The sequence below is a fragment of the Poecile atricapillus genome, chromosome Z (genome assembly GCF_030490865.1).
Source record: "Poecile atricapillus isolate bPoeAtr1 chromosome Z, bPoeAtr1.hap1, whole genome shotgun sequence".
NCBI classification, from domain to species: Eukaryota; Metazoa; Chordata; class Aves; order Passeriformes; family Paridae; genus Poecile; species Poecile atricapillus.
This window is the reverse complement of record NC_081289.1, coordinates 79,609,325-79,632,345: the sequence shown is the minus strand read 5'-3', so window position 1 is coordinate 79,632,345 and position 23,021 is coordinate 79,609,325. Positions and strand designations below refer to the sequence as shown.

Here is a 23,021-nt window from a genome sequence, read left to right as displayed (position 1 = left end):
GATACAGACAATACTCTTAAAAGCAGATGATCTATACATGTGTTAGCCTGGGTCTGGAAATCATGCCTAAAAAGGCAGACAGGTGTTTATAAATAGAAATGTATATAAACTATAAATGCAGTTTTCATTTTTTAAATCCTTTACCATTTAGTGCAGCGTAAAAGGACACCATGGCTCCACTAATCAGTAGTATCTGCCACTGTTTCCATCCTAATCCATGCTTCCTATCTGATGGTGTAACTTCTCTGTTTGTGTATGTAAACACTATCAAGACAAAGTTTATGGGAGCAAGCAATCTTTAGCACTAAAGGAAACTTGTTTGCGTTTTATCTCCCTCTTACTTTTATCTCCCTCAGTCTCTGTGAAAAATTGTGCAACTTCTTTATGAGCCTTGCTGGGTTTACAGGCCGAAGCCATCATTGTGACAGTAACAGGAAAATAATTTTGTGCGTGTAGATTGGCCTGCATAAAAATTTTTTTAGGAGTTGTGCAAAAAAGACTATTAGCAGTTCACAAAAATACCAAAAACTGAACAAGACAAGTCCTCAGGTGGATTAAGCCTGCAAAGTTCTCATGAATTTGGCCCCATGTTGCTAATACAGCATGACCTCGGCATGAGAATGCTGCAAAGCAGGTGCTTTGGGAGCAACTGAAGCTATGGAATAATGTATTACATTCATTTTCTGAAGGTGGAATGAGTCTTGTGGAATTAAGGCACAGTGTTCCCTGACTGGCAGAGTAGAACTAAGCACACCCAGGAGGGCAGAATGAGCCCTCTGTTCCAGTCCTGTTGTTGTGTTAGGAGTGGGTACCTGAGAGAGATTAAGCAGCATTTAAATGTAGAACTTCACCACATCATGGCGTAAGTGGTTTACCTTTGCAGCTGACTTGCATATTCTGAATTTTTTGTAATGACAGAACATGAATCAAAATAAATTATGGGAACCATGCTAAAGAAGCATTTTAACAACACTTTTTGTTATATGCGGGCAGCTGTGGCTGTTGAGCATTTGCATGCATTGTGAGCAGCACCAGTGAAACTCATGCCAGCAACTTCAAGTGAAAACTCCTTTATTTGATAACTTTAGGAAACAGATAAGAGGCTCTGTCTACACTTCTTAAGCTAGAAATCTCCACTGTGAATCTTTGGGAATTACAAGTACTGGGTACTGCACAGACACGCTGGTAATATCTGAGCAGTGCTGTTTCAGACAGATCTGTATGGAAAGACAGCCTGCACAAATTTCAGGTGAAGGGCCAGATCATCAAGTCTGACAGCCTAATGAATTTTCTTGATGCTGTGTCAATATATGGGAGCTGACGCTCACACTGACAGTCTCTGATAACTGTATCAAAGCTTTATCAGAGTCACTTCGGTTTGAACAATGAGTCCAAAGTGTGTCACTTGCTCATTTCAGCTTTGTTTCTCATGTGCTGCATTACAAGAACTGCTCCTTACATCTTTAGCAGTACTATCACTCTCCAGCAGCAGTATCTTTGTAGTATATTTAAGAATGACTCAATGAAATTACTTTCTCTCAAGCTTGATGGCTGGGTCATTCCAACTCTCTTATTGGGAAGCTTACTGGAGGCAAGAACTAGAATTGGCAGGGAAGAGAGAAGGTTCTGGGGAGAACTTTTAGTGGCCTCCCAGTACCTAAAGGGACTCTAGCAGAGCTGGAGAGACTTCTTACTGATAGGACAAGATGGAATGGCTTCAAACTGCCAGAGAGCAGGGTTAGGTGGGATACTGGGAATAAATTCTTTCCTGTGAGGGTAGGGAGGTCCTGGCCAGGTTGCCCAGAGGAGCTGTGGCTGGCCCATCCCTGGAAGTGTTCAAGACCAGGTTGGGCAGCACTGGGAGCAACTTGGGACAGTGGAAGGTGTCCCTACCCATAGGAGGGGATGGAATGAGGTGATGCTTAGGGTCCCTTCCAACACAAACCATTCTGTGATTTTATGGATCTATGAAATAGCAGGCCGATGAAATTACCCAAGAAGGTGAGTTAAAGCTGTAAGACTAATTAAAGTGATAAGACAAGATGAGGCTTTGAAATTTTAATGCCTTATTCCATCAACAAGGATGCTTCTGTGAACAGGCAAGAATAGATAAGGGAATCTCATTTTAACAGGAATGATGGACAGTGACTTACAACACTAAAATCTTCAGGGGTTTGTACATCTATACCCATAACCACACAGATACAAGCATGCTTTGCCATGCACTAGCTCATTATTCTTCTCCTGGGTCACTTAAATGTCTGCACAGCCAAGGTATGAGATCAGTGGTGGCAGGAGAATCTCTGGCTGTGCCAGAGAATGGGGCTGCTGTTCATCCACCCTTTGCAGAGAGGGGAGGTGGAGGTCTGCGCACTGCCTCTGCTCCATCCCCTTCTCCAGCCCCACCCATGGCAGCTCCAAGGCTCCACACCACGACAGATGAGTTCACCCAGACAAGAAAATGCACTCATTAGTAAACAAGCATTTGAGCACCAGCACAAAAGTTTCATCTTTGGAGGCTAAAAAAGCCTAAAAGCTCTGGTGAGATGGGCCAGGTTGGTCACAGTGAAGCCACTTACCAGTGTGTCACACCTGAGAAATTAATGGCACCACTCAGAGTTAATAGCTATGCTGCTGACGCAGGTACATCAGTTCTGGCCATCAGGTACCTGTCTCACTCATACACTGCAAAAACAGCTGCACTGATTTAGGACAAGGGTTTCCTCTAACCTGTTATTTTCTCTTTAATAGGGTTCGCAAGCAAACGTATAGGGAAAAAAACAAGGCAAAGCACACCATCCTTTCTTTCACTTCCACAATACCTTCCCCAATATGAAAAGAAATTTCACAGATGTGAAATTGCATATTGTCTCCTAAAATATAACAAAATCTAGTAGCTCTCTATAGAGAGCAATGATGATGAATTATTTTTAATGAATACATTTAAGTGTTTTGCTTTTATTTTCCTTTTTCTTTATCATTCTTCAAACCTCAAAAGCCTATTCCTAAAACTGCTGTCCTCTTGTTGCTCTAAAAAGTCCCCTGCTAACTTTTACTTTTCAGTTATGATCTAGTTAAAATATCCAGAATAATGAGGAAAAATAAACATCACAAGTCAATGGGGTACTGCAAGTTGGTCCAGTGTTTATTTCCCAAGCCCTGTTTCACTCTTTGGAAACAGAGTTTTTGATTCCAAATGGACAAGTGAACTAAGGAAATGTTGGGGTCTCAAATGGTTGTGTTTTGAGTAGTGCTGTTAATACATTATTGTGCAGACATATCCAAGAAAAAGTTTTGCTTTTCAAAAAAAGTTAAAGACGAAAAGCCTCAAGAACTTTTATTCTAACTCCATCCAACAAAATCTTTAAGTTGAAAACCAGATGTAATGGGGGAAAAACATGCAACAGTTGCTGGATATAGATTAAATGATGAATTCATGTATTTAGTCAAGACATTTTTGCTTGTTTTTAAAAAGAACCATGCAAGTTTTCCACTCATATGTTAAAAATGATAATATTTCTTGACAGGAACACCCAAGTAGTTTTGGGAATAACTTCCATATAGTAACATGCAGCAGAGACAGCACTTTGTACTTTAGAGTGCCCTCACCAGAAGAAACCGTCTGAGGAGATGAAGGTGCATCTTTTTCCTCTCTTTTCCATGGGAGCATACCATCAAGGGCTACTACATGTCTTTAGATTGTCTGAGGGCTTAGACAGTACAAATACGCTGTGTTGAATATTGAGTGTTTCGTACACTCAAAATCTCAGAGAATTTGACAGTAGCCCACCTTACATGAATACATATAAATGCAAATTTCAGAGCACTATCTGTAACCTAGCATATGTTTACTATGTGATCTCTATTTCTATGGAATAGTGTCGTCTTCTACCAGAATCTCTGAGCTCTGGCTTCTCTCCCACTGTGGCAAAGTAAAAATTTCTTTATCTGCCCAGAAGTAAAGAAGCAGGAGGAAATACTGAAACATGCTTGGTGTGTGTGTGGGTGTGTGTGGGTGTGTCTGTGTGTGTGTGTGTGTGTGTGTGTGTGTTAGCAGCATGATAGCTAACCCACAGAGAATGGTGGGGGTAGGGGGGAAGAAAATTATTTTTCTTCCAATACAGCAAATATTACCTAAGTGGAGGGGAGGGGGCCAGAAAAAGGTAAAACTTACTTTGACAAATACTGGCCTGAAGAAATATTCCCTTCATCCATGTCCATGCAGTTCATTGTACTTGGAATGAGAGCCAGTTCAGGCTGGATCATGGTGGCTGCTGCCACAGCCCTGGCTACCAGCTCCATGGCATCCTGCACATAATGCTCAAAGACTGACTGAGTTGTCTTGCCGTGAGCGATGAGACCGAGGGGCAAACCTTCTGTCCTCAGCTCTTCCACGTTCTGTGAATCCCCAATAATCCAGTGCAGCTCTGGAGGCATCACACCAAACTGTGTGGTTATCTCAAAAATCCTTCGCGTTTTCTCCATGTCACACCCAAACATCACCATGGTTGACGTTGTGTCTTTGATGCTCTCCACGTAAAACTGCAAGTAGTTCAGAAGGTCACTGGTTGAAGTGAGGTTTGCTGTAATGTTTATAATGGACCCCAGGTGGAATTTGGAGCTTCGTTGCGTGAGGAAGAGGAAATCTGTGATGTTCCATTCCTCCTGGCATAGCATCAGGCTGAAATTATACCAGTTGTTCATTGCAAGGATAGAGAAAGTGACGTCAGCATCAGAACTCACTGAGTTTTCCAAACTCATCTGCAGGTGAAGGGGGTTCTGTGGTTAAAAAAGTGAAAGACAATGATCAGAAATATACTGGACACAAGCTAATGAGTCTCGTTAATTTTTATACACTCCTTTAGTTCAAAGAAACCACCAGCCAATCAGTAGAACTGTATGTGCAACAGGAAAATTTATACCCACCTAGTTTAAATGGACTGTGATTCATAGGCTTCCTCTGCTAGCTTGACTCAACTGCAGCAGTCATTAATTAGCCTGTTTCTGAGAATATGTTTTTCTTTCTACCATTTGTCCTTTTGATGCATTCTAAAGCAAAGATTTACCTGTGTCAGGAAAATTAATCCACAAACACCAGAGGTTTATGTGCAAAAAGGAGACAGAGGAGTCCTTTTTCTTTATTCGAATAAAGGGAGAGGCCATGGGGCATTCCCCTGGGGTCTCTCAACTTTTTGGAGGGCGCAGCTTCCTTTTTATCCTAATTCCTGGCCGCTTGTCCCTTCTCTCTTTCCCCATAGGCTGAGGTACTTGAGAGGTACAGGCTTCCTGGAACGCCTGATACCAGCGATACCTTCCCCCCCCACCCCCAATGCATAATCCCTTCTTAACTTTTATGGAATTCATAGTGTTCTTTCAGTGCCTCTTCGATCTTCTACTGGAATCCATCCCATTGTTTCTGTCGTCTCTCACTGATAGCTACATCTTATCAGCTGACCCACAGCTTGTTTGTAAAGACAAGCTTATCATTCCTCTCAATCCCTCCTCTTTTAATTTTTGTTAATAATTGTCTTTACAAACTTTAGTTATCATTGACTTAATTTCTTGTTCTTGGGTCCTTTTTGGCTTTGCAATTATTTTCAGTGGCATCACTCTGTGCCCTTTTGTAGCTATCTCTGGGTCAGTAGGCACTGCTACTACTTGCATTCCTTAGATCACATGTTGAATGAGTTGTATTAAGCAAGGGATCATGCATGGTAAAAAGATTAGAGTTACTACAACACATAAGAGGAAAAAAAGCATTTGTTTGACTCATAGGCCACCAGGTAACCATGAAAACATATCCCATTCCTATCCTTTCCATGTTTGGACCAGTACATGGGCTAACTTTCTTATTCCTTTTGTTATTTGTTTTACCACCTTTCCATTGTCATCTCTTTGCAAACAGCAGATCGAGTCATTAAATTTTCCACACACTCCCCCTTCTTCTGCTAATAAATAGTCTAATACCATCCGATTTTGAAATATTGCATTTCTCATCTGAGTAGACTGGTCAGCAAGAAGGTCAAGAGCTGTAGCTGTCTGGTTGACTATTATTTCAAAGACAGCTTGCAACCTAATTATCCGATTTAAATTATAAATGGGTTCTCTGGCACCTGATATTAATACATTTGGGTTCCAGGTAGCTGGTCCATAGTGTTGTATGATTCGTTCAGGTGGCCATTCATCTTTTCCCCACTTTTGGGTGCTCCTTCCAGCCAGGAATGTATCAATTGACCGCTTCTCTCTAATTAGATCATCATATACTTTGATTCCTAACTGATTTCCTTGAACTTGTGGTAGCAGAAAGAACAATGGTCTAATATACCCTACATAACATATGTCTGACCAATTTGGGGGTAGCGTGCAGTAAGCATTTTGGCCACAAATCCAGTAATGCCCCTTTAGAGCCCAGGTCCCATTAGCGAAGGGACCTTTCCAATTTTTATCATCAACTGGTGGGTCAAAATACAGCTTGCTTCCAGGGCCTAGTGGTCCACTAGCAATAGTTGCCTCGCCATAAGAATCACAATATTTACATTTCCAAGCTCCTACATGAGGCTTCCACTTGCAATCACATCCCTGATCTGTTTTATTAGATCTGGACCAGAACTTACTGAAAAGGGTTCAAGTTCCATTCCGGTGTTGCCATTTCTACTGATAGTCTCGGACAACATGTGTCTTACTTGTGGAATTATCTCGGGGGCAGCTTAAAAATAAAGGGTCAAAAAACTTACCCTTCCCCACTGCTTTACAGCCTTCAAAATCTTTTTGGTAATTATGGAAGGAACACCTTACCCAGCTACCATTAGTGAGTTTAATATGCATTTGATTCCATCTGCCTCGATACCTGGAACAGTCATAAGGAGGGCAGTTGGGGGTCCAACAATCTAAACCCAAAGATAAAGTCCAGTCACAAACGCTCTTTCCCACATATGTGCTTCCTGTTCTGTTTAGGCAATAAATGCCTCTTTCAGAAGAATGAAGCTGCCATGGACTTCCTTCTTTGTCCCAAAATCCCGTTCCATTATGGACTTCACTCAGGGTGCTAACCCACCATTTAGGCTCGACTGGGCTGGCCACTCAGGGCCAGCTTTCAGATCCCCCTGGCCCCCCGCAGACCCAACAGTTTCTAAGGTTAAAGGTCTTTGCTACTTCTTTTCCTAAAGTTAAAAAATTATTTTCCCACTTTAGACCCCAACTTAACTGAAAATATAAAGGTAAAATTATTAAGAGAAACATTCTAATAGTGTTATAATCTAATTTCTAATTTTGAATTTCACGTTGTCTTCTATACCACCTGTGGCAAGTGAAGGCACAGAAACAGCTTAGCATAAAGAAAGCAATGACAGCATGGATTGGCTCTCAGTGACTGGAGATCTGAGAGTAGGGATGCCCATACAGACTATTTCAGCAGGCAGTCTGTGGGTGGGCACTCAGGGCTTCTCCCGATGTCGACACACGGCTACTGCTCCAATCCAATCCTGTGGAGTGTCAGTTGCGGCTTCCCATCTTTCTCCTCCAGCTGAGATGTCCAAACCTCTGGAGCTTTTAAAGACCTTGACTCGAGTGTGATGTGTCCACCCGTGTTCAGCTGTCTTGATGGCTGTTTCTGTAGTCAGTAACACCTGGAAAGGTCCACGCCACTTAGCCACCAATGGTGCTTCTTTTCACTCCTTAACTAGGATCCAGTCTCCTGGTTGGATACTATGCACAGCAAAGTCCAAAGGCAGGGTCTGTGTCAGCTGAGCTTCTTGTCAAAGAGATTTCACAAGAGACAGTATCTGAGCCACATACTGTTTTAGATATACATCACTTATCTCTACCCCTGCCCCAGGCTGAGAATTACAAGGATAAGGAATTCCAAACATTAATTCAAAAGGAGATAGTTGAATATCTTCCCTGGGTCTGGCCCGTATTCTTGCTAAAGCCAGTGGTAAGAGCTGCAGCCATGGCATTTTCGTTTCTATCACCAGCTTCAGAAGATGTTTTTTTTATTTTTCCATTCATCCTTTCAACCTGGCCTGAGCTCTGGGGATGCCAGGGAGTGTGGAGGTTCCATTGTATCCCTAAAGCAGTCATTACTCCTTTAAGAATTTTTCCAGTAAAATTAGTTCCTCTATCTGAGTCTATAGCTTTCACCATCCCATATCTCAGAATTATTTGCTCCAAAAATACTTTAATAACTGACCCTCTAGTTGCTGAAACAGCTGGGAACGCTTCTGGCCACCCTGTTAACTGACATACTATTACCAAAAGATATTTAAATCTTCCCACCCGGGGCATCTCAGTAAAATCCACTTGGCATCTCTGGAAGGGACCTACAGCCCAAGGCCTTCCCCCCCTGGCAAGTTTTTTTGTAACTTTGTTATTTGTCTTAGCACAAATCAAACAAACATCAACAGCTCGTTTTGCCAGAGCAAAAAGACCCTCAGCAGCATACATTTTGAGGAAGGTCTCTGCCATCCTTCGGGAGCCTCGGCACCTCCCCCATGATGCTGCTTCAACAACTGTGAGGTCAGAGCTCTCAGCATCTGCTCACCATCCCTTGCAAACTAACCACCTCCCTTTCCCTCTGCCCCACTCTCCACAATTATCTCAAGGTCCTCCAGTGGAAAAGACAACTTTTCTGGCAAGGGGGCAGCCACTGGGAGCAAGGGAAGTATCCCAGAAACTTCTGGCAACAATGCAGCTTTTCGCTTCTTCATCAGCCAGTCTGTTTCTCCTTGCCTCTTTTGAGCACCCTGCCTGGTGCCTTCTAATGTGCATCATTGCTACTTCTTTTGGCAAATTCACCACCTCCAATAGGCGGGAGATTAAATTCTCATGAGCCAACGTCTTTCCTTTGCAGGTTAATAAACCTCTTTCTTCTCACAGTTTCTCAAATGAATGTATCACTTCATATACATATTTAGAATCAGTAAAAACATTTACTGTCTTGTCTCGGTATAATTCACAGGCACTCACAAGAGCATACAGCTCTGCGTCTTCCTTCTATCACCCTTGAAGACCCATCAATAAACACGTTTTCCCCCTCAGGCCATGGAATGTCTCGCAAATCATTCTTTGCTTTAGTCTGCACATCTATTACTTGAATACAATCATGGAATTTGCCTTGGCTCCCCTCTTCAGGGTCATTCAAACAGGAGGCTGGGTTAAAACCTTCCCTGCTTTTAAATTCTAAATCTTCTTGTTCTAATAAACAAGACTCATATTACAACAACGGAGAGCTGGTCATCTACTTAGAGGCTCTCTCAGTTAACAAAGCTTTAATCTGGTGTGAAACTTTAACAATCAGATAACCCCCCTTGTCAGCTTTTGGGCCTCAGCCACTATCAGAGCTGTGGCTGCTCAGGTCTGCAGACAATGGGGCCAGCCTCTGGCCACTGGGTCTAATATTTAAGAAAAATAGGCAACAGGTCTCTGTGTTCGTCCATGCTCTTGAACCAAAATTTCTTTTGCATGACTTCTCCTGTTCCCCTGATAACAGCAAAGCATCCACATACTGCAACAACTTAACTTTTGAGGGTGGAGCAAACTCTCCTAACATTTTTGTTTTGGGAAGTTTGCCCAAACAAAACAGGTGACTTTGTATAAACATGATTTAGTTCAGCAGCAAGTAATGCCACTGCTTCAAGCTAATTACATACATTTCTTCATTTTTTTTTGGTAACTAACCACTCCCCATCTCAATTTTTGCATCAAGTTCATCTTAGGCATAGGGAGGTGACTAACAAATTAACTTCCATTAAGGAAACTCTAATATTTATAACATTTTATAACCTTTAACATTTAAAACTTTTATTAAGGAAAGAAACAAAATACTTTCCTTTAAAGTTTTCCCATAACTTCCACAGAGGAAGTGCATGACAAATACTCAGGCCTTCCGTAGGACACTATTTTCACAAGGTTGCAGTTACAGAATTTGCTTTAGGTCCACAACAAACCACAGACTGGTGGGGGTGTTCTCCACAAGGTATGACTTGCACCATTGGCTTCATAACTGAAATTTGTCAATTTCAGGCTTTTTACAACAAAACATACAAAAAGCAGAGGGGTGTGGTCTCCTCTAAACTGGAGCTATTCAGCTCCGCACAAAACTTCATGTAGACAAATTAATTAAATCTCCAAATTAATTTACTACAATTTTGACAATTCTTTCAGAGAAAGATGTGTTCAAACTTCTGAGCCCACAGAAGAAACCACAATTCTCACAACTCCTTTGAACGATCAAAAAAATTCTTTAGACAATTTTCCCCCTCGGGGATAAAAATTAAGGTGAATCGAGAGGTCTTTGTTTTTACTAAGACACACACCTCTCCTTGATCCAGACCCACTTTAAAAGTTGACAACGGCTCTAGGTTGGTGGATATAATGAGAGCTTTTGACACTCTTAACAATCAATTTCTCTTATCTTCTGGACTTTCTCGGCAGTCCAGCTGTTCTTGGCTTTTTTGCAGACATTGCTGTTTTCAGTGTCCTATGCCCTGAAGACAGCACACTGATCTTTTCCCAACCGCTGTTTGGCTTGGGTCTCCCCTGCTCGGGAGAGAAATTCACTGCCACTTCCTTGTGGCCGATCCCATCCTCTCTGTCCTGGGGGATGCCTTAGACCTTGCAGTTTTTCCCTCTTTGGCCTGAAAAAGGCCATCACCTTCGCCTTTCCTCCTTGTTCTCACTCTATTTGTCACACACTGAATACCAGAGCCAGTCCCTGTCCTGCCACATTGTCCAAACAGCTAATCCCCGCTCCAGTGCCCCGGTGGGCATGGCCGGCAGCACCACAGGCGGCCAGGGCGTCCTGCAGCCTCAAAGGGCTGACAGCTGCTGCTGCCCCTGCCCGGGGCCGGTGCGGTCAGGCACTGCCAAGTGCTGAGTCTCAGCAGCCTCACAGGCCCCCAGCCAGTGCTCCTGGTCCCGCACCTCCACTCCTGGTCCCTGCTTCAACCACATCTCTCCACACTCCCCATTAACCAATTCTGTTCCACCACACCAACACAATCCATCCATCCCCCTGTTGTCAAAGACTTGTTCTTGACTCCCCTTACTGCCCCCCGCCCCCCGGGCATAGATTCTCGAGATCCCTTCTAGTTCTAGGGGGTTATATGATACGCTGCTCCCTTCCCCCTACACCACTGTTATTTTCAGGTGGAACTGTAGGAACAGCATTTCCCTGATCCCTTTGCTCTGGAAGGTGAGGATACAGGGACCTGCAGCTGCCCCTGGGTCAGCTGGTAACACTAGAGGACAAGATGGGGGAAGGTGCTGAAAAACATTTTAATCTTCACTGTTTTCTTCTTCCCCCCCTTTTTCCTCTTCTCCTTTTTTTTTTCTGAACACATAGATTTCTCTTGTTGTTTGTTTAAACCATATCAATCTACATTCCCTTTCAATTCAACTTTTCCAGTTCTCCTCTAGATACCTTCACAGAACTCAACACAAATGAATTCTGTTTTCTAAGGTGGCCATATAAGTCCATTTGGCAACTTATACTCTGGCCATACATCATAACACTATTTTACCACCATCTCCATAGTTACCTCTGTGTGAATGCATAATCTGTCCCAAGATCTCAGCATTCTCCCCAGGGGACTCTCCGGGGCTATTATGGGATCGTCATCCCTTTTGCCAAGACCCCTTCCCGGCTGTACCCTTGCAACCCTCCCTGGGTGCCCTGTTTAGCCTGTGCTACCCTCCATGGGTGCCCTCCCAGGCTTGCCTGTGCAACCCTCCATGGGTGCCCTCCCAGGCTTGCTCCCCGAAGATCCCATTTTACTCACCGGTGAGATTTTCAGTGGTCCTTCCCTGTGGACTCTTCACGGACCCCCCTGGTCCGCCACTTGTCTGTCTCCTGGACAGTCTTGGGAACTCAATCGATCGCCTGGTGCTGGCCGCCACCAAGGGGAGCTGATCACCAAAACTGGGTGAGGCGCGCCTTCAGCTCCTCTCACTGCCTGCCGCCCCGGACGGTGGAAATATCCCGGACAAGCCCCCAAAATTATCAGGAAAATTAATCCACAAACACCAGAGGTTTATGTGCAAAAAGGAGACAGAGGAGTCCTTTTTCTTTATTCGAATAAAGGGAGAGGCCATGGGGCATTCCCCTGGGGTCTCTCAACTTTTTGGAGGGCGCAGCCTCCTTTTTATCCTAATTCCTGGCCGCTTGTCCCTTCTCTCTTTCCCCATAGGCTGAGGTACTTGAGAGGTACAGGCTTCCTGGAACGCCTGATACCGGCGATACCTTCCCCCCCCCCACCCCCAATGCATAATCCCTTCTTAACTTTTATGGAATTCATAGTGTTCTTTCAGTGCCTCTTTGATCTTCTACTGGAATCCATCCCATTGTTTCTGTCGTCTCTCACTGATAGCTACATCTTATCAGCTGACCCACAGCTTGTTTGTAAAGACAAGCTCATCATTCCTCTCACCTGCACCCCTAACAGGGATATGAGAAGGTATTTCCTTACTCGTCTAGTTCAGCCAGACCTATTTACAAACTGATGCTGAAAAGTTCTCTAGTAAACAATAAGAAAAAATAAAGAAAACCTCTCAGTTCCTTTTATTATAGTGTGTGTGTGTGTGTGTATGTGTAGTTGGGGGATCTTTTACAGACATATGGGTAACTGTCATGGGATGACTTTACCTTTAAGGTGGTTTTGGGAGCTAAGGAAGTTGAAGCTGCTGGTGGCTGATGGGAGTCTTTTCTCCTGACCAATTATCAGTCATTTCTAACAATTGACAGCAGTTTTGACCATTGAAAAGTGAGATCAACTTGTGAACACCACCTGAAGATGTAAAGCCACAGTTCTCTTGCTCTCTTTGGTTTCTGGCTTCTGAGAAGGTAACAAGGTTTTGTCTCAGCCTCCTCCCCCGCTCCAGGCCGGACAAGGCCGCAGAGGGTGGGGGGGGGGGGGGGAGGGGTGGAGAGAAATGGAGCCGGCCGGTCTGACTTAGTTTGTAGTTTCTGCTGCTGGACTGAAACCTGACACCTTGAACACCTGCAGCTTTTCCAAGACTTTAATTCTTTTACTACCTGGATAAAATGTACAGATTACTCCTTTTTCCCCAGAGAGACAGAGAGAGAGAGAGACAATCAACATGAACAAGACAGAAAAGAAAAGAGTTAAGTTTTAGATGGGGAAGAGAGAATAAGGAGATGCTGTATAAGCTGAAATATTTTTATGTTAAAGCTATGGAGATGAACAATAGTGTTTTGAAAAAACTCCTTTAATTCATGACAGAGTATATTGGGAGGAATAGAGTGTTCAAAGTGTGGATTTTGAGCAAAAAGTAGAGTAATTGTGATACAGTGAGGTGCTGGAACAGAGTGAAGCAAAGATTTGAGGCCTTGAGGGCAATGAGAAAACTGTTTTCCAGAGAAGCTCACAGAGACAGATGAAAACTTCTGCCTTTGAATAACTCATCCTTAAAAATGACATCCCTAGACTCATTGACCCATACACACCTCAGAGTGATGTGAAATGGGAGGAGTGAACTGATGACAGGATTTCTGGGCAGCTGGCATCAGAGAAATGGAAAACTATAACAGAAATAGTTTTCTTGTGAGAAACTCCATAGATTAGCAGAAGAAGACATCTGTTTCTCTACAAAGGCTGATGAAAAGACTCTAGCAAGAATTGGGACTGTTTTAAACACCAAAGTTCCAAAGTTTTTTGTCTCTATGTTGTTGGAATGGTGGGTAGTGGGGGATAAAAGGGTTTTCTGGAGGTTTATTCTGGTGTTCTTATTCTTGTAGTTTTGTTAATAAACTTTCTTTATTCCTTTTTAAGTTTTAAGCCTGTTTTGCTCTTGTTCTAATCCATATCTCACAACAAGAAATAAGTAAATTTTCTAGTAATTTTTTAGTTACTGCCTTAAAACCACGACATTTATTTGGTGCATTGGCCAGGAAAACGAAATTGGCAAATCTAAACCACTACAGTAACCTAATAAAATGGATCTACCATCAAAGCACATCATATACTGCCAATGAAACAGGACAAGTTACTGAATGCACAAGAGGCTAAGATTTGCAGACTGTGATTTCTGAGCTAGAAAATATTTGATAAATAAGCATTCCTTACTCATTTTTTTCATGTCATTGATGCTATTATAGAACTTAACCTATTATCTTTCCCAACACCATTGGCCTCGGTTTTATCTTTTTCAGAAAAGGAGGGAGGATTTGAGGCTAACTCCTCTGTTCTCTTAAGGTGAGTAGTTCTCATTATTTGATCATTCTTTACCCTCACTCTCATTCCTCTCCTTTCCCTGGTCTTAAAAATAAATTTTTATTTACAGTTTTAATGAGAAAGGAAAGAAGTTAAAGAATCCAAGAAATTTCTCACATTTGCTATGAAATAACTCTCTGCATTACAAATGTTCCTACCAGGCTTTCAGCTATCATATTATATATTACTCCAACTTTTGCTTTTAGTTGAGAACTTTACAGTCTTCCCTGCAACTTTCCTAAAGAAGTTGCATCACTTTACACTGGCATTTGATTCCAGCCATTAGACTGTCCAAAAAATGTCATGCCTGTTCCAGTGCATCTTCTGGTCTGTGAGATCTTCCTTGTGACTTTATGTCAGCATTTGTCTGAATTCATGTCCACTCAAATTGTATTACCCTACACAGGCACCTAGATCTTATCTTTTTATCCAATATTTTACTAAACTATACTAGTTAAACCTACTATTTAGGTCTGTACATCCTTCTCTTCCATCCTCAGTAGTTAATGTGTACTACATGAGGGACCAAACCTTTTCAAAGTCGATAAAAAATGACATTTTGCTTTTAAAATATTTTACTGATAATAACAGGCTCCAGTTTGTGTGGATCTTAGAAATGCATTCTGAATTCATAATAATACAATAATGAGTCAATTTACACTAGTTTTACCAAATAAAATCCCAAGTTCTCCAACACAGATGTAAGGGGTGAAATGGCAAAAAAACCCCCCCAAACCTGAATAGCTATGTACTGGTTATGAGCAGCAAGCCCTCATTGTGTTAATTTGCAGTTACACTAACTCATTGTTTGTTTTCCAGATAGTTTAAATTCAGAGCTTGATTTAAAAAAAATTGCTGTAATTGAAGATATTCTCAGTTCTTTTTGTTTTCTCTTGGGTTTGGTACCTGTGGCCCCCTTTTTTTTTATTTTACCAAGACACAAGAACAAGCTAATTAAACGCATCACCGTTCACAATTGATGCACATCATGTACTGCCAGCAAGACACAAGAGGGATGACTCTGATAAAGGACAAGTTACTCAGTGCACAAGGAGATAACCTGTGCAGAACTTCTGAGTTCTGAGCTGGAAAACATTGCCTACTAATTAAAACACATTATTAGTTCAGGAGGGAAATAAAGCACTGTGCATAGTGGGTTTGGGAAGCTGGTTTGAATAAACTAGTCCCTGCAAATTAAATCACAACGAACTTTTTTTTTGAGGTTCTGAGATAATCAGGTAAATTAACTCCAGTTTGTCTCTTACTGCAAATAGATGGGAGTAGAAATTACTAGCCTTGTCCTCTTTGTCCAAGAGTAAGAAGTACAAATATTTTTTACACAATGATCCACCTCCCATCAGGAAAACTCTACAAGCTTTAGTTAATTCGAGCGTTAATGCAAGTGATGAAGAAATGAGTTTTTCAGTATACACAGAACATACAAAGGACGGCACACAACCTGACCATATCTGTGCAAGGAGGAGCAAACAACTTCAGCATTTCAGAAAGGTAACATCCCAAGCACGGTACTATGGCTATTATGGGACAGGCTCAGGGATCAACTAAAGAAATCTACCAGATGCAGAAAAACAATCTAAGAGTGACAGATGTTTGCAGTAACAGCTGTGTCCATTCTGCTGCATCAAATCGCCCAGGAAACAAAAAGCAAACTGGAGCTTTTGTATGGCTTACCTTGTCCTGGGTCTGGTTTTGGTAGCTGACAATAAGCTCTCTCATACCCTGCTGTGATAAATATAACATTGGATAAAAATTCGTGAAAGAGAATAAAGAATTATATGTTATATTTGTAATACTGTAAAGATACAAAATGTAAAATAACCCAGAGATTTTTTCCCGAGTCGGACACTTCTCCTCCCTCAACAGAGGTGTTATTTGGGATAACCTGTCTTGGACTGAGCCTGCATGTGGAAGTGCTCCTCGGACTGAGACTATCTGTGCTTCAGACATCACCTTCAGGAGCCCACAGATGCACTGACACAAGCACTTATCATCACTGTGATTTATCAGCTTCTGAATTCCCTCCAAAGGTGCTTGAAGGATAAACATTCAGCCCTGAAAAAGCAGCAGAGTCTCTTTTCTCTTTTTAGGAGTATTGGACTACGAACCTGTCTTCAGAATCTTTCTGATACAATGGCATACATAAAATTTAGTCACCAGGCATTACTTCTGCTTAAGTTTCAGCTAATTGTCTCCACACAGCATGAGAACACCGCTGTAGGTGTTGGGAAGGAAATGTAATCAATGTTTCCTTTGTACTGGGACTGAGGGAAGGGAATGCTTCTTTGAAAATGTTTGGATTTAATGTTTTCCTAATCATATTTTGAAAAGTTTATTTGCCATTTGTATGTAGGTTGCAGTTGAAGAAAAACACACAGAAGCCATATTTCAGTAGGGAGCCTTTGATATTACAGTTTTCTTAATGCTTTTACAGATTTTTTGTTGCTTTGTTGCTCTTTAAAATCAACAATTACTGCTTTTTAATGAACAACTTCTACAAATTATTTATTAAATCATTCAGTAGTAATTGCTGAGAAAGTGTAATTTCATAGTGAAGGCTTCTGACAACTGAAATTATAATTTTGATGTCTACAACATTTTAGTAATCATGGGACAGAGATTTATGATATTTCATCTGTGTATTGAACTCCGTTCCACCCTTATTAAAGCTCTAGGGGAAACTCCTTCTTTACCGGCCTTTGAAATTAGTAGAGTTTGACTATTTCAGTTTAAATGACAAAGCTCACATGGAAATTCAGTTCAAATGTCTTTAAATTTGACTTTAGGCTGCCATTGAAGATTGGTGATCTGCACTGGTTTTTCTTCAAACTACACAAACAGACAATTAAGCCTTGTTTGAATAGTGCTAATTGTTATCTATTTTTAGTATCTATTTTAGTATCTATTTCAGTTTACATAGTGCCACTAGCAGAAACATCTTCTATGTCCATGAGTGCTTAATTTTTTATTGAACATCACCAGCTCTTTTATAAACCATCCATGAGCACCTGAATTCACTGTTTACTTGGTAAAGAACAGGCCTCGAATCTTTAATTTCTGACTAATTGCCTTTGGATCAGATGCTGATAGTCTTTCTACTAACTTTCAGTGGGCTCTGGACCAAGCCATTCATGGAATATTAAGCTTTACACGGTCTGATGTGTCTCTTCTCCTGCCCATCAGCAGACACTGTAACTACTGATTTGCTTTTTGTATCCCAACCAGAGCGGTTTTTACAGGTTTTTTCCATTGCCTGAGACACCTGAGAGAGCAGGTTCATTTAACAGCTGAAAGACGGTTTGCATTTCATTAATGCAGCATTTTCCAGGCCTCCATTTCATCAGTCTGCAGACCCATCCTTGTAAATCTTGCAAGCACAAGTGCCTGGAGCTGGACTGACTTGCACCCTGAAGGATCTGGTTATTTATCTCTTCATCCGAATTTGTAATGCTAATTAGGCATAGTCACGGTGACATTTTATTTGACATTATAATAGCTTCATTAGCAGAGTTAAAAGCATAGATGTGAACACTGTTTTGCTAACTGTGCAAAAATAAACAACACACAGAAAGTATTATTCCCCTGACTCTTGCGTGCAAAGGCAGTGCTTACATCTATCTATCTATCTATTTATCTATCTATCTATCTATCTATCTATCTATCTATCTATCTATATCTATGTACAAGTATATACATTTTTTATAAGAAACAGAGAAGAGAAAACAGACCATGTAATTACATCAGAGAAAGTTCCACTGAAGGAAAAAAGCCCTCCTGGCTTGCAGTGCCACGGTGGGGACCCACAGCTCAACAACAGCTCTGAGCAAGCTGATGCCACAGATTCAAAAACTGGGAAGACTGGTTTTTCCATGGTTGAAATCAGAAAATTTGGGCCAAAAGCCCAGTTCCTTAAAGTCTATGGCACTTCCTTATTTCATGCGATAAGAAAAAGTGCTACGAAATGCTATTTTATCTTTCCAATGTCTGGTGCCTCTGCTGAAATGGCACTCCTTCAAGGAGTTTGTGCTTGCAACTGACCTACTGTGGGAAGTCCGGCCCCCCTCCCCTGACCAGCTGCTGAGGTGTCCCCACTGCACCACATCCCAGTCCCTGCCAAGCCCACCGGCTGTTCCAGAGGGGCAGTGTGCTCCAGCTGCAGCAAAAAACCTGCTCTGCCCATAGCACTTTGCTGCTTCTGCTATGCAGACTTCTGATTCTCTGGGGAAGAAAATCCCAGACCTGCTTTGGACCAAAAACCAGTAAGATGATGCCAAAAATTCCTTTTTTCCTTGTCTTGTCCACCTGTCTCCTTATACACCCTTGTTTGACCAAGACCATTATTTCAAATTGGTTTGGTCCCCCACTAAAGACTATTTTTTTGAGTTTAAAAGCTCAGAAATAAAAGCTTTCTTAGACTAGCTAGAGCAATCCTGATTCTGGCAGCAAAGAAGCCTGGCATCCATCCAGGCAATGCTTACATGCAAATCCTAAAAATGCACTGACTGCTGATTTTAAAAATCACCATACCACAGGAGTTAGCTTAATTTAAATCTTGACTTAGTTTGTCTTGAAAATTACTTCTTTTATTAGACTAGACAGACATTACTTGAGGTCACTTTCTTTAATGCTACACAAAAATAGTCCAAACTAATCTGAATATGTACAGCTCTCAACAGTGTTAAAGAGGCAATGTAAAATATGAACTTTCAGCTGCTCTTGGAAAGTAGGGTCCATTATTTATCTGAATAGCCACTTATAAATTATCGTAAGTAATATTACTTCAAAAACTTCAAGGTGTTCTTTGCTCCAGCAAGAAAAAAAAAAAAAAACAACCAACCTTCAAAGTTCAATAAAGAACATTCCATACTGAACCAAGAGAAAGAATAGTTATCTCTTCCCTAAAATTTGCCTTTATATTTTAAAAAAGGGCCCATGGTCACTTGTGCAAATAGACCATGGAGAGCTGTGCTAATTCTCCATGATATTTCTGTAAAATTTGGATGGGAGGAAGTGGTGGCCGGGTCTATGTCTGTGGTGCTCACACCCAGGTGCCACAGGATTGTCATCAGTATCCAAAATGTCCTTGCCAACATTTGAGCAAAAGCTTCCAGGAGCTGCTGTGGAGGTCAGAATGGACAACTGAAGTGTGTGAGGTCTTGCCAGAAGGAGCTGCCCCAGAACAAGTCTTCCCATACAGTGACTGTTCCACTAAGAGCATCTTTGGGGTTTCTTCTGATTGTCACTATGGGCCTGGATAGCTGGAAAATCATGTTTAGCGGGATTTAATCCTCCCTTTAAGAAGAAAGAGCATTCTACTGAAACAAAGGCCTTCAGAAGACTGTCTAGGGATGTCTGAGTGCTTTTCTGTAGAGAAGCACCTCAAAAGCACTGGTGCATTGCACATCCTGACTATGAGTCCAAAGGGATCCATTTCAGAAGAGTTCTGAAGCAGGCAGTCTTTAGTTTTCCCACGTGTTATTCAGGCAATGCACTGGGGTGGGGCTTTTTTCCCCCCAGTTTTCGGTTCAAGCAATCCAACTTCTCACAGCAGCAGAGCTGAAACAGCAGCAGGATGTTGAAACAGATACTACAAAGTACTTTGGGCTTGCTGAAATTTGCCTCCTTGCTCCTCACATCTGAGGTGTGATAGAGGAAGACTCTATTGTTGTAAGGAAATGTGGTAAGACACCAGTGCTGCTGGTTTAATTTGAAGAGAACTATTTAAGCAGATACAGGGACACACTGTGTGTGCATCAGCTAATGGAAGAACTCTCATTAGCCTTTCAGAGTGATTACCAACAACCCCAGATCAAAGATATAGGTGTGATCAGGCTGCAGGAATAAAATGTGAGTTGGACTATTGAGAAATAAGAGTTTGAAGGCTGACTAAAAAAACCAACCAAACAGGGTTATATTGAAGATCCTCAGAAGTGGAATCACAAGGTAACTGCAAAAAACAACACTTCCAGCACAGAATGGCACCAAGAGGTGCCAGGGCTAAAAATCACCACTCACCAGTGGTCAGATACTGGCCACTAGGAGATTACAGCCTCGTGAGCTGAGTAAAACAGGATCTACACAGAACAAAGGACAGCTACCCCGAGTGTATTAAACGTACCACATACCATGAATGTGGTCATAAGGTGCGACTGCAAACAAATGGAGAATGGGCAAGTAAATATATTAGGCATGCAGGCAGCATTAATGAAAATACAGAAGAGACCAAATGTGGGAGAAACTCCCAAAATCAATATAATGCTCCTGCTTTGAGAAATCCTGGAACACAGATTACTTGCCAGTCAGAACCCCAGCCCTGCGAAACAGGCACATATGCTCTGTCTCTAAAGATCTGGGAAGCCAGAGGATGATCTCAGAGATACAGGGACTCTGAGCACAACATTTTGAACTGCGTTGTTACTGATTATGAGCTGTGGCACTTACATAATTCCCCTGCGTCATTGGGACCAACAGTATCACTTTGCTAACAGTGCTAAGACCTCAGTTAAGCTAACAATGAATTCCTGGCTTTGCACATAGAAAGGGTTTCTAAAGCTCACATTAATTGAGTGCAATATTTGGTCCAATGCCTTGCTCTTGAGGACCACTGCTAACACAGCACAAGAGCTGATAGGGAACTTGGCAGCCAGGGCTGTAATTATGATTCACATTGCCAAGCACTGCTCCACACTGGGCTCCTTGGCACACCATCCCTGCCAGGCTCCTCAGCATAAAGGGCTCTTGAATCAACACTCCCATCTTTGCCCTATTTCAGCAGCTTCCACCTTCTCATCAGTAAGATGGACATGCTGCAGCATATTGCTGGAAAATCCTGCTTTTACAGAGGCACAACAGGCTGTGAGTATTCCTTCTGTATGACTTAACTTTTTTGGCACAAGCAAAACAGTGACTGATCAAGAAGAAATTAATTCTGGAAGGAAATGTAGAATAAAAGGAGAGAGGGTGTGGAGAAGACTGATTCATGCTGTGTTGGTAAAAGGAGTCTGATCCCCTTTTACAAAAGCAGCTGTTGCCCTCTCTGAGATGTACCTGGTGTATGCACACAGCATTTAATCCAGTTAGATTATATTCACCATTAACACCTGCAGCAAGGAATAAAATCTGATGGAGCACCGTCTTCACTTACCAGTGCAATTACAGCATGCCTTGAAAGTATTTTCAACCCCTCCTGAGCATTTGCATTCCCCATACCCTCAGCAGCTCTGTCCCCAAAAAGAAGTTTACTTCTTCTTCTGCCTGTTGAAGAAATACTCATGCAGTGATCCACAGGGCAGCCCTGAAATGATAGCTGTATATGGCAATATACAGCAGGGGAAATTAATGCTGACTCATGTCCCATTCGTCAGAAAGCCAGCACCAGCTCATCATCGCATCCTCTTCTGCTGGGCCTTGCTCCAGGCATGTTTCACAGGATTAATTTTAGCTACAAGGGCATTTTGTTCTGTATTGATTTTTTTGTATGAAAGAAAGCTGAGAATTAAGCTTGCAAAGCCTGATCTCTTAACTCTATTAAATGAGGCCAGGGTAGATTAAGTTAGTAGTTCATTTTTCTGAGGCTAGGCATTAAAAACATGACTCTAAGGTGAATTCTTGGGTGTACATGGCTTGGCTTAAAACCAGGATTAGAATTTAAACAGCTTCACTTGAGGTTCCTTATTTAATATACCAAGGATTTAATTAGAAAGATGGGAAATTAGAAAAAAAGAGTTAAAATTTGCTCTCAGGGCAAGGGATAAGCAGGGAAAAAAAACCCCAAACATCTCTTTTAAAAACAAATACAGTCTGCAAGTGATGGGATGCAGGCAGCTGACAAAGAGGATGGGCCACTGGAATGTGCTGTCCTGAGTGGACTTGAAATGCCTCTTGCTGCTCAGCTGAAGCCCAAAATGCTGGGCAGGGTCAGAGGGTCTCATCCTGCATGAGCATCCTCAGCTCGCTGGGTACCTTTCAATAATCAGGCAGTGATGCTCCCTTCCTCAGCAGGGGCAAACCCAGATAAACTGGGAGCTATGATGTTTGTAAGGTCCTCAGCTGCAGGCTTACTACCTTTCAACATAAGAAAGGAATCTGAAAATGTACCAAAGCCTAGTGGCTTGTACTCACTGCAAATGCCTTTATCACTGCTCCCTACTTTTAATTCCCAATACTGACTTAAAACATTGTCATTAACAAACAAACAAACAAAAACGTGAAAGATGAGCTACTGCGTAGAAGTTCCGTGGCCATGTTTTGAAATTGCTTTTTCTGAGTGCGCAAACCACAAAATCAGGCAAGATCCTGTGAAGAGGAGGCACCCACCCCCTGCACCCAAAGGCAGAAGCGTTTGAGTTTCCAACAAAGCATTACAGCAGCAAACCAGAAAAGTGTGTGAGTGCACAGAGCCTGTTACCAGGCACACAGAGGAGGAGGAGGAAGAGGAGGAGGAGGAGGAGGAGGGGCACCGGCTGGCTGTTGAAAATAGAAGCTGAGCAATCCAGTTTGAGATTCCTGCCTCATCTCAGTGATGGCAAATATCGCTGTGAAATGGGGATAACCCCCTCCACAGTGCACCAGGAGGACACATCACCACCAGGCTTCTCACCCATCCTAAGTCTTACAGCAAGATAAATACTTCACAGCCTTTTACACAGGCACGGATCAGAGGGAAAAAGGGGGGTAAAAAAAGGGATTAAGTAATACATAAAGCCTTTGCCAGATGCAGAACCTAAGACCCAAATCTCCACTTCTTTGTTGTGCTAGACACAACTGCCTTAATAT

At 42.1% G+C, this 23,021-nt stretch overlaps 1 protein-coding gene across 1 annotated transcript in view; it reads right to left on the bottom strand.

The window, feature by feature from the left end:
* Positions 1-23,021, bottom strand: part of GRIN3A (glutamate ionotropic receptor NMDA type subunit 3A) — a 75,814-nt gene that overhangs the window by 37,799 nt on the left and 14,994 nt on the right. Inside the window, exon 2 of the mRNA XM_058826143.1 lies at positions 4,175-4,779. Coding sequence (XP_058682126.1) covers positions 4,175-4,779 — 605 coding nt within the window. The remainder of the gene's footprint in view (positions 1-4,174; positions 4,780-23,021) is intronic.